Below are 16,426 nucleotides of genomic sequence, written 5' to 3' on the forward strand. Positions count from 1 at the left end.
AGCATCCCCTCCCACCCAGCTGCACCCCCTGAGCAGCAGCAAGCTGCAAGAGAGGGGGATGCCAGGGCTCATCTGTCTCTGACAGATCCCAGCTAGAGCCTCGCGTGCACTTTCCCAAACAGCACCAGCTGATGCTCAGCTGTTCAGGGACATCTTCTTGCCAGATTTGCAGGACTTCAGCATCACTCCGCTAATCCAGAGGGAGGGGGAGCTGGTGGAGCAATCGCTCCCTTCTGACGGTGCAGGGCAGGAATTTGGGTTTCATCGTTCCCTGACAGTCAGGCGATGGGGGGAGCCCTCTGTCACAGCACCTGGGGTGAACAGCCCCAGCGCTGTGTCCTCAGTGCCCCCATGCCCCAGCCCAGCTGCGCCCTGGGGTTGCTCCTGTCATCACAGGGTGATGCTTGCCCTGCCTGCAAGTGGTCAGGGGTTTGCTGTCACGTCCCGTGCACCCCAGCCTGCACACAGGTGTGTACACAGAGGCACATGCATGCACACCCATGGGCTGCTGCCGCTGGTGAAGCCCATCACATGGTTGCTATCACAGACCGCGTTTAGTTATGCTGTGGAGCTCGTTACCACAGGAAGCAGCTGAGGCCAAGAATTAAGTAAGACTTTAGAATGGGATCGGCCATTCGAACAGACAATAAGAATATCCAGAGTTGTCATAATTCATGCCGATAAAAATTTTGGAAAGGATGTACAACTCTTCGCCTCAGGGTTTAAGCCAAGTAGAAGAGACCGAGAGACTTGGTCTGAGAGGAGGGGCGTCGGGGGGCAGATTACCTCACCGTCTGACTATGGCCGTGGCCCCACACCTCCCCAACCTCGTAGCCCTGGTCCTTACCAGTGGCAGGGCATGGGACTCAGTGCCCTGGGCTGGCCCCGGGGGCATCACCTGTCCGCCTTGCCCAGCAGTGCCATGGGGCCAGGTGATGCCTATCCACCCATGGGAGAGAGGGGTGGGGAAGCTCTCCCAGCTCCATGGGACAAAACCTAACATGGACCTGGTCCACCCCCATGGCCACCATGGGGACCTGGGGCAGCTTCCCCCACACCAGCCCACGGTTGGGGCCAACTCCACATTGCTGCCCAAGCTGGCAGTGAGGGCTGGTAGGACTTGGGTGGGAGGCTGGTCCTGCCCTGGTCACGCCAGCCGGGTCTCCTCACTAGGGGCCGCTGAGGGGGGCAGTTACAGTTTAACTCGCTCAGCCCACAGAGCCTGCTGTTGGGAGCGCCTGTCTAATGATTAAAGCGCTAAACAAGGAGGCATGAACTCTGCATGCTCTCCCCAGCCTTGCTACTGAGTTACATTGAGCCAGGCAAGCCAGGACTTCACCCCACCACAGCCTCCAGGTCTGTCTGGTTACTGCCACATCCTTTAAATCCTTGTGTCTTCTCAAGGGTTTCTCGTTATTTGATTTCTTGGTATTTAAAACCTAGCAAATGGCTTGGTTAACCCCTTTTTTCAAGGATCAGGGAGGAAGAGAAAGGCGTTTCAAGGAGGATGGCTGCAGCCATAGGAGATCTGCTGTAGGAGAGCTGTACCCTGCTCTGCCCTCCACCCTGTGGAGCTCGACATTCAGAAATGCAGCTCCAGACACTGAATCCCTGATGGGCTTCCCAGAACTGCACGTCAGAGGACCAGGAGGGTAGGGGCAAACCGGACAGAGGAAAACATCTGCAGCCACTGAACCTGAAGAGGTAGCCTGCCACCTTGCAAGGCGGCACACATCAGCCTGCAGAGCTGGCTGTCTCTACCTGACCTCTGGAGCAAACCCCCCAACCAGCAGCAAGGCCCAGGGACCCTACTAGTGCATCAACGAGGTGAGGAAAGGCAAACACACATCATACAGTTGCTGCGCTGCCCTTTGTGCCCTCTGCCAGCAGAGGGGAAGAACATGGTGGAGATGTCCACCTCCAAAGGCAGCAGCTTCTGCCTGTCCCGTGGAGACCCTGTCTGGCTCCTGTCTCTTCTCAGCGGGGTGTCCCTGAGTCCAGGACGGATTTTACTTGGTGATGTCAGGCCAGATTAATCTTGGTTTAATTGACCGTGGGTGAAATCGTGCTTTGATGGTTAATGTTATACTTGGGGCTGGGAAAACTACTGCAAGATCATAGCAATTAGAGCTGGAAATGATTCAAGTCATCTAATTTATTTCCTGTCTCCCCCCTCATTGTCTCTCCTGGGGACGGGGGCAATGAGGTTCCCAACAATACGTCTCTCTGTGCGTTGTCTGGTCCTGTCTCCCTGACTCAAGGAGTGGAGCATCCACGTGTCCCTGGGGAGACAATTCCACCGCTTGAAAGACGTCAACATTAGGAAATGTTTCAGAAGTTTAGCCTATATTTCCTTTTGTGGAGTGCCACAAATTCTCAGGTCGTGAGCTTTACGCCTCAAGGAAACTGGCTGCTTCCCACGAGGGCAGCGGCTGGGAATAAGGTGGTGGTTTTCTCCAGTGTTTGCAGGGGCAGGTAGAGACCGTGGGGGTGGGTCAATGAAGGTTTTCACACCTGCGAGGCAGGTCACATCAGGTAAGTCACCTGGAACAAGCCCTCCTTTGGCAGGAGCTCAAAACTATTTTTTTTTCCCATTTCCAGATTTTTATTCCATAAATTCCACCTTGACTCATAAAAATCTCACTGCTGGAAGCTTGTCCAGTTCCTCACAACAAATTCGCTCCCTTTGACTTGCTCCTACTACTGCTACTAATCCCACCACAGGAATGTGGGGTGAGTGGTAATGAAAGGACAAAAAAAAAAAGGTCCAACCTAATGAAAGAAGCGTAGTGAGGAGTAGCAGGTACTCCCTGAAAGCAGTTGCAGAATAGGCATCATCTTGGCCTCGGCTCTGCACTGCATGCAGAGAGGACGCAGGACCAGCTGACTAGGGGGAAGCTTATTGTGCAGATGCAACAGGGATGGAAGAAAATTCCCGAGAGATCAGAGCTTAGGAGCACCACAGAAACGCTACACTGGGCCTACATCTGTGTTAAGAAAAGTTGGAGCCACATGGTTCACTTTCTAGTGATAAGGTCTCCTGCTGTGGAATATATTCTGCAGGGTCATGCCATTAACTGAGAGGGACTCATTTGCCTTATACATTTTAAATCACTCTTCCCTGCTACATGAGCTGAGTATTTCCACATCTCAAACAACTTGAGCACTTCCCCACCCTTCTCCTGCTCACCAGGAGAGGCCAGCCAGGTGAGACACAGGTCATCCATTACTGTAGCAGATGAGAAAGAGGAGTGTGAGAGTGATTGTAGCCATAGGAATGTTTCAGCGAGGTGAAGAGAGGTAAAATGGCTTGTGGTGTCCAGGGGCCTGCATGGGTTAAGCTACTTTTCACAACTTATCAGATGTAACATCTTCTCTGGGTGTGCTGTGACAGTATCTCTCACCCATATTAGTCATGTCTGAGATTCTGGTCATGGAGTTAAGTTCGGTTCCAGCTGTGGATACTGCTCATTATTAAATCAATGAGGCTTAATCATATCGGGACATCTTCTAAAGAACTTCTGGATGACATCTTTGGCGGCTGAGACTAGGCAGGAGGCCCTCCTGCTGGCAGCTGGTGCCCCTGGTACCTAGTGTGTCTCACCCCTGGCCAAGTACATGTGCCCTTTCCTTGTCTGTCATCCTCTGTGGATGGAGGAATAGCTTCAGTGGGCAAAAACTATCATATGATATTCATGGGTCAGTGTTTTGGTGGAGGATAAAGCAAATTTGCAGGGGACACTAGAAGAAAAGTAGTCAACTGAATTTTCTCCTTCCAGGAGAAAAACGTCAAAGGCATTTCAGCAGAAAGGACAAACTGAGGTAAAGCAATAGGTGGTCTCCTGTCCTCACCCACCCATGCCAGCACCATGACCCACTCGTTCTGTGGGTTGGTTTTTTTTTTTGTCCTCAGCGCTGGCGCAAGTGCCAAGTCTTCCCCCTTGTGAGACATACACACACTGCTCTCCAGATGGGCCACACGCCTCGTTACTGCTGCCTCTTGCCTCTCCTCCAGGTCTTCAAGCAGCTAGCCAGGTGCCCACTCCCACCCAACTTTCGAGGTGTGCATCCCCAGCTGCCCCTCCTGCCCTTCCTGGCATCCAGCACCTCCACAGGACTGACACACGCCTACGTGCCTCCCAACAGCTCTTTCTGTCCCACCAAAGCAGGAGTGGAGACAGCAAGGAAGGATTAAAGCTGCATGAAGTCCCATCTTCCTCATGGGCTATGCTGAAGCCAGTGTGATCTTTCAATAAGCTGGGATCTTTTTTGATCCTGCTCATAGCTGCAGGTTTTAAGGAACACGTGCATCCAGTCCTGCCCGTCCGTCTCTGCTGTTGGTCTTACAGTGGCACTGCCTTCCTCTTCTGCCACCTCTCACCCTGACGTAAGACACTGTCTTGGGGTGTGAAGCAGTGCCAGCACTGGGAAGATTCCCGTGAGGACCTCTGGGGATCTCGCCCGCTGTGGGCAGCTCTCCCTTGTAACGCCAAAGTGGAAAAGCGTGTTGCTCGACAGGCCAAGCAATTTCTTACCAAGCCTCAGGTCTGTGATGCTCCCCTTCACACCTCCAGATCCCAGGAGGATCCCTGGCATTTGCCAGGTCCCCAAGGGAGCACCTTGCCCCTGCCCTCCATATCCTGAACATGCAAGTTAGACATTCGACAGACAAGCAGGGAACAGCCCATATGGTAAACCAGCTTTATCTCGGAGCAAGAAAGCTGGCACCTAAAATTTCCTGCAGCCAGCTGCAATTTCAAGACTGCCTTTGGCCTCTAATTAGTTGGTATTTGCTGTACCAACTATTATCTTTCTAGTTACATAGTGCTGAGGACAATGGCTCCTTATTTCCTACCACAAACACTGGGTTACTATTTACCTCCAGCTGTATCTCCTCTATCTCCTATTCCCATTAAAAGAAAGCATCATTAATGACTACGGTGATGGGAAGCACTGGAATAGAGGGTCATAAATTAAGATACTCAGAGCCTTCAATTAGTTGTACCATGGAGCCTGTATTCAAACATTTACCTGATCCTCTAAAAATGCCCACGTGCATATTTCCACCCTGAACCTGAACGGATGCTCAGAGCTGTTTGAAACCGGGCACTCGTGTAGGGGTGCATGCCTCAAACTGCACGAAGTTCCAACCTGGTACAAATCTGAGTAATTCCAGGGGGCCGAATACCTCCCTGATGTACCTCACTTCGAATCCTCATCTGCGTGCAGCTGTGCGGGCGCAGGAGCCGCAAGGCGCTCCTTGCACTGCATGCGGGGGCTCTGCCGCTCCCGCCGCACCGAGGCTTTGGATGCCTGATGCCGTGGGGCCCGGAGATGGGGATCCCGACACAAGTGTAAATCCTGGCTTCGTTGGCTGCTGCAGAGCTGCCACCAAGCTCGGAGGCCCGGCACGTAAATCCCTGCCACCAAGCTCTGAGATGCCCAACGATCCCGAGGGTGAGGCAGCGCTCTCAGTTACTCCGTACAACATAAATTTGCAGCGATCCTGCTAATGCCTGTGCAGCTACTCCCTACTTCTGCCAGGAAAAGTGAGAACAGGATCTGGCCGTGAATCTGTGAAGTTTTATGGGAGGAGAGGCGGGGGAGAGCCCCCGGTGTGATTCCTGGTGTTGCAGGCAAGGGGTGGATGTGCCTGTTGAGGGCCAGCCCCATCAAGAGCTTCACGAAGGCTGCGCGCTGCCTCCTCTGCCAGACTTTGCCAGCTTTTTTAAACAGCGTTCCCCAACTGGGCTTTGCCTCATTCGCACCTTCCCTGCAACCCGCCCCTGCCCGCACTGGGGGACAGATGCCAAAAATCCCCGCTCGGATGAAGCAGCAGGTCACCAGGTCGAAAACACCTCCTTTGGCCAGAGCCAGAAACCCCATCGCCCACGCCGGCGGGGCTTTGGCTTGCAGCACGTTGGCCCCCGGGCGGGGGGCCACAAGGGCACGGTGCCCGTGAGGACCCACGGCGGGAAAGGCACGGCATGCTGTGTCTGCTGCACAAGGCGGTGGCGAGCTGGGAGCGACCCACGAGGGACTGAGAGCCCCCGCGGGGGCTGCCACAGGGCGGGGGGCGGCAGGGACGGGAGGGAGGCAGGGAGGGAGGCAGGGAGGGACGGAGCCCGCCCGGTCCCCGCGGCCACCCCGCAGCGGCACGGCGCTGCCCGCCGGTCCCCTCCGGTCCCCCCCGCCGCACGGGGCCGCGGCGTTTCCCTCCCCGCCCGCCGGCACCGAGCCCCCCCCCCCGACGGCAGCGGGCCCCACCTCTGCCCCCGGCCGGCCCCCGGCCGCCCCACCCCGGGGCCGGCCCGGCGGGGGAGGCCGCCGCGCCCCCTCGACCGAGCCCCATCCCGCCGGCGGCGACGGCGGCGGTGCCCGCGGCGGGGCGGGCGCAGGGCGCGGGGGGCGGGAGCGGGGCGGGGGGAGGCGGGGCGGAGGCGGCCGGAGCCCCCGGGATCCGCCGGCACCTCCCGGGCCCGGCACTCGCCGCCGTCTCCAACTTCGGCCGGGAGTCGTCCTCGGTGCCGCCGTTCCCGGAGCCCAGCGCCGCCGCGGCGACGGGAAGGGCAGCGCCGGCAGCCTCCTCCCGCTCCCCTCTCGCTGCCGGCGGGGGGCTCGGCCCGGCGCGGCGACGGGGCCGCGGCCCCCGGGGCAGGTGCGTCCCCTCGCGGTCTCCGGCCGCCGCGACGCCGCGGAGAGGGGCGCGGAGCTCCGTGACCGCCGCGGCCGCCCGCTCACCTGCCGCTGCCGCCGCCGCCGCCCGGGGACGCGGCGCCCGGGAGATGCAGGTAGGAGGCGGCCCCGGCCCGCGGCGGCGGGAGGGCGGCGGCGGCGGGAGGAGGAGGAGGAGGAGGAGGCGGCGGTGGGGCGGGAGGCGTTTCGCCGTGCCGGGGGCGCGGGTCCCCCGGCCCGTCCCGGGGCCGGACGCCTCCCCGGGCGGCTCCCGAAGGGGCGGGCGGCGGCGCGGGCAGCGCCGGGGGGTCGCTGCTTGCTTTCTGCCGGCCCGGGAGCCACGGCCGCCTTTCGCCGCCCACCCCCGGCAGCGCGGCCCGGGGGCGCCCCCGGCCCGTTGCGGTCGCCGGTCGGGGCAGGGCAGGGGCTGCGGGGGGCCGCGGGGAAGGGGCGGTCCGGGCTGCGCGGAGACCCCGTGGCGGGCGGCTCCGGGCGGGGCAAGGAGCCGTCGGGGGACCGCGGCCGTCGGGGGCCGAGCCGCGGCCGCTGCCGGGGAGCAGCCCCAGAGAGCGTCCCCCCAACACGGGGCAGCGGAGGGGCGAGAGGGGCACGGGGCTAGGGCCGTTTGCGGGGGGCCTTGGCGGTGTTACTGCGGTGGAAGAGATCTGCTCTGGCAGGCGAGGTGCTGTCCGGTCGTGAGGGGGCTGTACTGTGGCGCGAGGGCTGTTGCTGGGGTGCGAGGGATGCTCCTCTGGGGTGGTGGGTGTTGATCTGCTAAAACAGATTTTCCTCGGACGTGACAGACACGAGTTTGGCAAAACAGAAGTTACTCTGGTAAGATGGATGTTACTCTGAGCGGAGGGATGTTACTCCTGGATGAGAGTCCTTTCCCTGAGCGTGAGCACAGCGGCTTTCCAAGAGCACCCGACCCCCTGCCCACGTTGTCCTTCTCAGCCACATGCTTGCGGTGCAGCAGCACGCGCCGTCACCGGCCGTGGCACGTGGCACGGGAGAAGGTGCTCGTGCACATGGAAACGCAGATGAGTAGCAATGGCGTGCCTGGTTTCACGGTACCAGGGTATGAGCATCCCAGTTATGTCTGTAACAAACACGCTGTTTGATGAAATTTGTTTTTTTTCTGGGAATTATGGCGCAATACTTCCCTTAGCGGTATGCATTAAATTACTTCCCCAAACATATTTTCGTGTGCTGTGATGCACTTTGTTGTCCCACGCTTTTCATACTTTTTCTGTGCCACCAGAGCAGCATCCCTGTCAGACTCTCTATCCAACTTTTACCTGCCTCTTGATGCTTTCCTGCCTGCACTCTCCAGCGGGTGTTCATCGTCACCCTTGCTCTGCTGCCTGCACCCACGTACTCGCCTGCTCATCTTTGGGGTTGGTTTTTTGTGAGAGTGGTGCTGTTTCTCACACATGTACCAACATTTATGTTCTCACTTTGTTTTCTTCATAGCCAAAAGCTTGGGTGCATGCACATCATGTTCCTCATGTGCACCTGCACGTTTTGGATATAATCTGCTGTATGACGCTTCACCCGCACGTGCAGATTGGCTTTTCCACTGATGCCTCCTTGTCTGCCTACGCATTGAGGGCTCTTTCCTATTGTCCTTTATTTGGGCTTTTGTGTCTGCACAGACCTTGGGCACACACTTATTAATGGGCACACAAGGCACCTCCTTCCTTTACACTCACCTTTGCCCATCTGTCCCTTCAGAGCCCTTTACCTGCCTGGTAGATGCGTATCTCTAAGGTCTTCCCCACAGGTGGGAGGTTTGCAGTGGGTCACCAACACGTTGCCCTTCCTTCCCACATGCACCGCTGGGTATTGACACACTGCCAAAGCAACTGCTTTTAATGGTGGTGACAGGTCTAACCTGTGGGTGCTTGTCTTCTGTCACACGTGCAGGCGCTGTTTTAAAAGCTGAACCAAGTTTGGTACAGCTCTTCTTCCCAAAAGAGAAAGAAGTGGGCTTTCTCAACGTTGGCAGGAGAGACAGACTCCTCTTAAACCAGTGTCCTGTGCATGGACACCTGGGTTTATCCAAGGTGAAAGTTGGGCACTGCAGGAATTCAGGTGGCATTTTTTTAGCCCAAATGTCCAACCTATGGGATAAGTTACCATGTGTGGCAGCGAGCCTAGCCCAAGTACTCTTTTTTCCTCCTTCTTCAAAGAAATTAGCCAAATATATGAAAGGAAGAGCAAGAGGTTGAACTGCCAGTGCAGGGCAGGAGGCAGAGCTGGAGAGGCGAGTTGGCCCTATTCCAGCTGTGGGTTTCCTCTGCTCTCAGGCTCCATTGCTTGCTCACATTTCAGCGCCCAGGAGTGTCCACGAGAGATTCCTCCCTTTCAGAAAGGAGTCCCTCCCTCCCTCCTTCTGTGCCTTCAGTATTAGCATAGCTCTCCTCTCGGTAGCTGTAAGCAGCCCCTGTGTCCTTTCCCCTGTCTCTAGTGCATGTACAATAAAAATGTCCTTCCATGTGTGACTAACCTCTGCTTAGGGAAAGCTGAAGCTGAAGTCATGGCTGCAAGTTCCCAGCCCTGAGACGTCTTCTCTCTCAGTCTCTTCCCTCCCAATCTGCCAGAAATCATGACATCAGTTGGAAAAAAATGGAAGTTCAGAAAGAGCTGAGTCTAAAAAGTTGGGCATTCTGACTTTTTTTCAGGTAGTAAAGGTATGTCCCAATTGTATTTTCCAGACTTCTTCTGCAAAGAGCAGAAACACACCTTTTTAAAGAGAATTTCACATTCTTTGATAGTGAAGTCTCCAGGAGCTTGGACTTTTAGGAAGAGATCAAATATTGTGAAATAAAAAAAAAAATTAATAAGTCAGTGCAGTCACGTTTAATGCTATTTTTAACTTTCTCTAGCCCAGTGGGCCTCCCTGTTTCTGGTCTGCTTCGGATCTTGAGTCATTTGTCCTGAAGTTGTTGGGTTTGGGTTTCAAGGCGCGCAGGGAAACCAGCTTTCTGAAAACTGCATGATAGCTCGTTTAAATGAATATAAATTGTTTCTATTCATAAGATCTTTTTTCTAATGGCTGATCAAAGTTCAAGTGAAAAACATTTCATCATTTCCAAATTAATTGGACACACACACAATAAGCATTTCAGAGAGACTTTTAAACACAGTACTTTTAAAATCAGGAAGCGGGTAGCCAAGGCATGTTGTCATGTTAGACAGGGCTGTCCATGATTTGCTTCTATTTTTTGCAGAGAAAGGGACCTTCACTTGCTTGGAAAAGGCATACAGACTTCATTAAAACCAAAGGCAGCACAGAGAAGAGCCATGGGAATTTTTCCTGGACTGGAAAAAATCCTTTTCAAATGGGAGATTTAAGGCATGTGGACCTAGGTAGTGTTTCAGAAAGAAAGTTAAGGGGTAGCGTGGTGTGATACCTGAGAGCTTTCAGCAGCACTGAGAGTAGCTGGTACTTGGAGAGCTTTCTAATCCAAGAGGAGAACCTAAAGCGTGTGGCTGGGTGTTTATGCTCTACGCATTCATGTTAGAAGCAGGCAACATTTTTAACAGCAGGGTGATTAACCATTGGAACAAACAACCAAAGGCAACGTTAGCTTCTCCAGCTCTTAAAATCTTCAAATAACGACCGAATGTCTTTGTGGACAGGGTGCTTTACTGGAGCACAAGTTCTTGGACTCACTGCAGAGATAACTGGTTGAGACCGTATGGACAGAATTACAGGCGAGACCAGACCCTGTGATGCGCTGCCCCCTTCCAAACTTTGGCTTAGGCCTTGATAAAGCTTACGCAAGCCTTCCCCTGCTCTGCGTGAGGTAGAGCAATGGGGTCGCTGAAAGCAGATTGTCGCTTTTCAGCACAGCTGTTCCCACAAAGTAGGGATGCTCTTGTACCTTGTAATTGCATGGCCGCTCTCTGCGAAAGCGCTTTGCAGGGGGAGCCCGTTGTGGATGGCAGGCTGTCTGTATGTGGGCATCCTTCAGCTGTCCTTGGGAGCTGTGAAATGGGCAGTGAGGTCTGAGGGCTTGCAGCGGGGCTGCAGGCAGTGTGGGGAAGGGAGTGCTGTGTGTCCCCTGCAGTCCTCGGGCCTGGATGACTCAAGCTAGAGCTTGGCTGAGTTTGCGAAACATTAACTCCTTCTTTCGTTAAGTGTCACAAGCAATTGCCAAGCGTCTTCTTTTACCCCTTTTCCCCTCAGAAAGGGAGCTCCACAGGGCTCCAGCAACTGAATGGCTACTCTGACACTGTGGTCCCTGTGTTTCTGGTTGGGTTTTCCCTGCTACCTTTCCTTTGCACGGTCCCCGTGCACCATGTGCACCTGGCTCGTGGGACTGCGGCTCTCCTTGGGCTGCAGTCTCCTGCACGCTCCTCTCAACAGCTTTCCCACTTCCCAGGGACGCTGCCTGGCAGGAAGGTGCTTCGAGCAAACGATGGGGAAAAAATGTCCATGCGGTTGGGCGCTCCTTGAGCTGCTTGCCCCTGATGGCCCTATTCTGAGATGCCCCAACTCAGGCACAGCTACAACCCCCCAGCAGTTTTCTTGGGGTGTCCTCCCCACGGCCTGGCAGTGGTGGACGATGAGGGCTGTGTGAGCCCTGTCTCTTGCCCTTGGTATGTTTACCTGTCTAAATTTAACTCCCCAGCAGGCTTCATCCATCCTAAGCCGACCTGTTCTCTTGTGGCTGAGCTGTGGGTCTGGCTCCTGCTGCAGCGTTTCCTGGCTGCCTCGGGCTGGTGGTTTGCTGCTTGCTCCCTCTCTCCAGCAGATGCTCTTTCGAGGTCCTGGGCAAGCCAGTTCTCCCCACTTGTAGGTTTTATTTTTAAATCTGGTTGCGCAGAAAGGGACCAGACAGCCTTCAGGACTGGAGGGTCCCTTGTTCTCTCATCCCTGGTTGCTCTGAGTATTTACTCTGCAGTGGGCTTCAGGAAGTCTCCCCTCATCCCACTACAGCCCACAGCTGTTTTTCTTCTGGCTGTGATGGCTCCCAAACGGAGACTAGGCACGCAGAGGAGCACCTCTGACTAAAGGGCTGGTGCCTCTTTCAGCCCCTGTCAGGACACCAGCAGTGGGGTTGGTAGGTGTTTCCCCACTTCTTTTCACTTTGTCCAGAGCTGGGCTTCCCTGAGCTGACTTTTGTCCCAGTTTGTTTGGGAACCAAGTGATGTGCCCCTCAGCTTCAGAGGAGCTAGAGGGAGGGAGAAGCAGGGGAGGGGGAGTGCTCCTGTTTCTGTCAGGCTGGACAGAATTCCCTTTCTTTAGAGTTTCGGAGATTGGGACAGTAAATATGGCCCAACCTGGCAGCCTTCTTCATCTAAATAAAACCGTCAGGATCAAACCGTTCATGTCCTGCATAACCCTGCAGGAGACCCCTAATTGATCTCTGCTTTTCCGGGCATGCCTGCTTGTCCTGTAGCTAATGCTGTGGTCTACCACATGAGAGAGATGGTTTGAATCCTGGCCTCCTCTGTCACTCTTTGAGCTAACCCGGTGGCCTTGTGTTTAATACTCTCATATTCAGAGGAAAGGTAATGAAGGCCAAGGTTTTCAGCAATGACTAGTGATTTGGTGTATCCGACTTGAAACGCTGTCAAAGGTCCCAATTTTTTTCCGAGGTTCAGCTATTTCTGACACTTGGGCGGGCTTTAGTAGTCTGGACTTCATTACTCAAAATGACTAGCCCGTTTTGCAAATCTTCACCTTGGGATCTGGAGCAGCATTAGGCAAAACAAAATGAGATCAAATAATGCACAATGTAGGTCTCTAGCAGGGTTACTCCAATGGAGTGGATCTTCCTAGAGCGGGAGTCGGTTCGTGGCCGGAGAGCTCATGGCACTGTTGCCTGCAGGGGTTTGAAAAAGAGTTCTTGGTTTACCTTAATGTGTGTTTTTTCAATAGCTGATGAGAAAGGCTTGAAGAGTTTGTTAGTTTTATTTTAGAGAAAGAAAAGGAGAGCAACACTGTATCTCTATATGTATCTACATCTCTGTGTGTGTGTATATATACACACACATGAAGTTTAAGTGCTATTTTATTTGAAAAATTTGGGGAAAATATAAGATGATTTCTGTAAACTCTCCCATCTCAGTTGGAGATGGAGACTGAAGTGGTTGGGTGGAGCATGTTTTGTGTTGTTTTTGCCGTCATTAAGGGCAGAGGGTTAACAAAAGTCATACCAATACTAGTATTTCATCAGTCTCCCTAAATTTATCTTCCTTTTCCAGTTGTTCTCTGTTCAGCTTCTTGGCTGGTTTGGTATCATTGTTTCACTGAGTCCTGAAGCATTGTAGCACCTCTATTATGGACGAGTTGGAGTTCTAAAGCAAATTAAATGAGAATCTCCCTTGCTTAGCTGTGAAAATGTTTCTGAGCTTTGTTACACATCAAAGAATGGCGAAGAGAAACATATGAGCCCAAATATGTCTTCGTTAATGGAACATTTTTCAGAAAAAATCATTTTGTGACTCTCGGGTTCATTACTCTCTGAGGTGTTCCTAAGTGCTCCAAAGTTGTCTCTAATCATAAAAAATTGATACTGTACAAAAGAAAATTAAGTTCCCTTTTTTCCCTCCTCTTTTTGCAGATAGAGCAATTCTAGAAATTTCCTTCTTATATTTCATGGCCCAGATTTGTTAATAATTACTGTAAATATTGATCCTGGCAGAATGTCAGCATTTTGTTTAGTAAATATTTTGTCGTTATCATTTCTGTGTCACAGCTGGGAAGGTTCGGAGTATCCTGTGGCTGTCATCACTGTCGATTCTGCCCAGCTTTGCATCTCTGAAAACTAACTGCAGCTTTTCAATCTTGTATCGAGATGCTGCAGATATTGATGGGGTAGCTGTAGTGGAGGCTTCTGGTTTTGGACCAAAATGTCATCTCTTACTCCAGTGCGTGGTGCGTACAAACCAGCTTTCTCACCGACATCTGCAGCTGTTATCCCACCTGTGGAGATTTTGCAGCCTGCCATACAGGTAGGGTGGAGTTAGTGCTCCTGTGAATTACAACCAATTACCTGTCCCAATTTCTTTTCTGTTTTTAGAACTATTCCCCATTTCCACCTAGTCTTAGAAAGCTAATTGGGAATTTTGCCAAAATGAACTTCTATTAATTTTTTATTAATGGCAAGAAAGTTTTCAGCTGGGTAAGCTTGGTAGGCAAAGCACTGTTTATGTTCAGCTTTTACTGTAGTGCTGCACAGGCTCTTTCAGCACCTCTGCCATTTTCCAAGGGCCCCGCGCAATCCTGAAAGGCTTGAGAGCTGGTTGTCTTCTCCGTAGCATCCCGAGATGATCTAAGAGTGGGTCTGTATTTCTGCACAACGGTTGCACTCCAGTTGCATAAAAACCCCACTGCATGTAACAACCAAACTTTTTGACCACTAGACATGTAAAACTTCTGTATCTTCTATGAAAATGGTGATGTTTAGGTCAGACTCACACACCAGGAACAATCCAGTCTGATCAATCTCTGTCTGAATTTGGCTGCTTGTGTTAGGTTGTGTCTATGCCAGAGCAGTGCCGGCATGGCTGGGCAGTGCCAGGCTTTTCTGCCCATGTAACTGTGACACCTTTCCAAAGACCATGAATGAAGGCAACAGTATCTCCTTCTGTGGGCACAGCTGCAGCCACGCAAGCATCTTTGTCAGCACAAGAGCGTTCCCTGTGGTGTTGGGAGGCATGTGGTTTTATTATTTTTTTTTTCACTCCATGAACTAACAAAGTTTTATGGAGTAAACTTGATAGTCTGGACCAGGCCCTACTTACAGATGCCAGGTAACACTTTCAAGTCAAGCATAAAACCAAGCTACAAGCAATAGGAAAAGTGGTTATGTTTAGACAGAGTTAGTTTGTGTTAGCTCAGCCTGACTTTAGCTTATGGACAAGGCTGAACTAGGAAATGTATTTAAAATACTTTAGGGATACGGCTCTGTCAGTTTGTTGCCACGTTTGGTAAACCTGTGTGAGATGTGAGTTGGTGAGCCTTGTGCCTCGTAAAGTCGATCCTGAGCTGAGCAGATGAGCAGATGGAAGGTGACTGTCACAGCGTGCCTCTGAGCCGGCAGGGACAGCTTTGCCTGTGACCTGTACCAATTCCTGCACCTCCCTGAGGCAACTGGGAAGATTGTTCTTGCATTTCCCAACTGGTGCCATAACTCATTCTTCCTCCTGGTAAAAGAGGTGGTGATCTTCACAGAGCCTCAAACCTTTGTCCATAGCCAGGGAAGGATTATCCTGCAGACTCGTGTACAAGAGGACATGTGTAGGCTGGCCTGTAGGGTATGCTGGAGATGGACCAGGGATGGGGGAGGATATGGCCCTGTGGCTCATTCGCATCTTGGGACAGGCATCAGAGGCTGCCATGGGGTAAGCACAGCTTTTTAAACTCAGCCTGGGATTGAAAGATCTCAAGAGCAAGACCCATTCCCAAGTTATGGATTGTCATCCAGAAGGTCCATCAATCTAGCAGGTGCTGGTCTGATGTTGAAAGCCATGGAGTCGCTTGAACATGATCCATCCCGTTTGGGTCTCAGGCAGATGTTGCTGCTCTGCTCAGTCACGGTTGCGACTCCACCTAAATGCATTCTACTTTTCCCTTCGGCTCCTCTGCCTGAAAGTGCAGGAGCCTTTGGCTTTTAATATCGACATCATCACATCAAATTCATCACTTGATCCTGTCACTTTTTCCTTGGTAGGGCTTTCTCTCAGAGTACCTCAGCATGGTGCTGGGTGGATCTTCCAGACCGCCTTGATGACTTGTAATCTGAGGTCCTGCATCTGCGACTACTTGCTGTAATCTGACTTGCTGGGCAGTTTTTGTGCTGCGCAGACTTGCATGTTCATAGCCATGCCCTGTCTGAAGCACCAGACGTTAGTGATGTAGTTGCCTTTTCGGTCAAACTTTACAGCCCTGTATTTGGAATATACTGCTTCCTCTCCTTGTCCCCTCTTCCACAGAAAACTCTGGGTGGTTATTTCTGTACAGGACAGAGCTTGCTGGTAGCCGCACATCTGCCTAAAGATGTCTTCAGAAATTTTGTGGATTCCTGCAGTTGGAGTTAGGCTTTTGTTTGTGTTTTTCTGCAAAGAATTAATATTAAGTAAGTAACAAGTGATTAGAGGTAGTTTTATGTTTCCAGAGGCCCATTTGCCTTTTCCTTTCCAAGGTTTTGCAAAGCAGATGTTTGGAGAGAGGTCTGTAATCTTGTATGCTGATGAATCATAGAATCATTAAGGTTGGAAAAGATAAAGAGATGCTGCTTTGGAGGGCATGTGGGAGTATCCTCAGACCCCACTCCTCATCTGTGTGCAAAGTGGGTTTCTGTTTGTCTAGTACTCATCTGACACCGTGGACCCTTTCCCCTAAATTAAAATCTCTGGTTGCTGTGTAATATTTCAGGTTCCTAAACCTGACTTCCTAAGTCTGGGTGCAGGTATGACAAATTCCTGGACTTGTATAAGGAATCTCTGGTGTGTCCCTGGTGTGGATATGCCCATTGTGGACATCCCTATGTTTGGAGCAAGTGCCCAATCCTCAAGTATCAGAACAAACAACCATGGAGCTGGTAAAATAAAAAGGCTTTCATAAAAAAACATGGTTTGGTCTAAACTGAAATTTTCAGAAGAAAAACATATTTTTCCATAGTGATGTTTCAAAACCTAATGATTTCTGTTTCCAATTGACATTCAGACTTAAATGTCATTTTAAGTTGAAACCTGAAACAAAAGTTTAAATTTCAGGTCAACATCCCAAAAT

At 52.2% G+C, this 16,426-nt stretch overlaps 1 protein-coding gene and 1 long non-coding RNA gene across 3 annotated transcripts in view; both read left to right on the plus strand.

Annotated features, from left to right (window-relative positions):
• Positions 1–1,250: 1,250 nt before the first annotated feature.
• Positions 1,251–2,145, plus strand: LOC135314660 (uncharacterized). The gene is made up of 2 exons (XR_010374160.1): positions 1,251–1,356; positions 1,474–2,145. It is a non-coding gene; the product is annotated as an uncharacterized LOC135314660 (long non-coding RNA).
• Positions 2,146–6,427: 4,282 nt separating this feature from the next.
• WNT5B (Wnt family member 5B) overlaps positions 6,428–16,426 on the plus strand; it is a 72,955-nt gene continuing 62,956 nt past the window's right edge. The window contains exon 1 of one of the 2 annotated variants that reach the window (XM_064458364.1): positions 6,428–6,658. Coding sequence is in view for 1 of the 2 variants with exons in the window: in XM_064458357.1 (XP_064314427.1) it covers positions 6,786–6,791 (6 nt within the window). In the remaining variant the exon portion in view is untranslated. Of the gene's footprint in view, positions 6,792–16,426 lie in introns of both variants that reach the window. The other variant, XM_064458357.1, reaches the window with a different exon arrangement.

The sequence above is a fragment of the Phalacrocorax carbo genome, chromosome 1 (genome assembly GCF_963921805.1).
Source record: "Phalacrocorax carbo chromosome 1, bPhaCar2.1, whole genome shotgun sequence".
NCBI classification, from domain to species: Eukaryota; Metazoa; Chordata; class Aves; order Suliformes; family Phalacrocoracidae; genus Phalacrocorax; species Phalacrocorax carbo.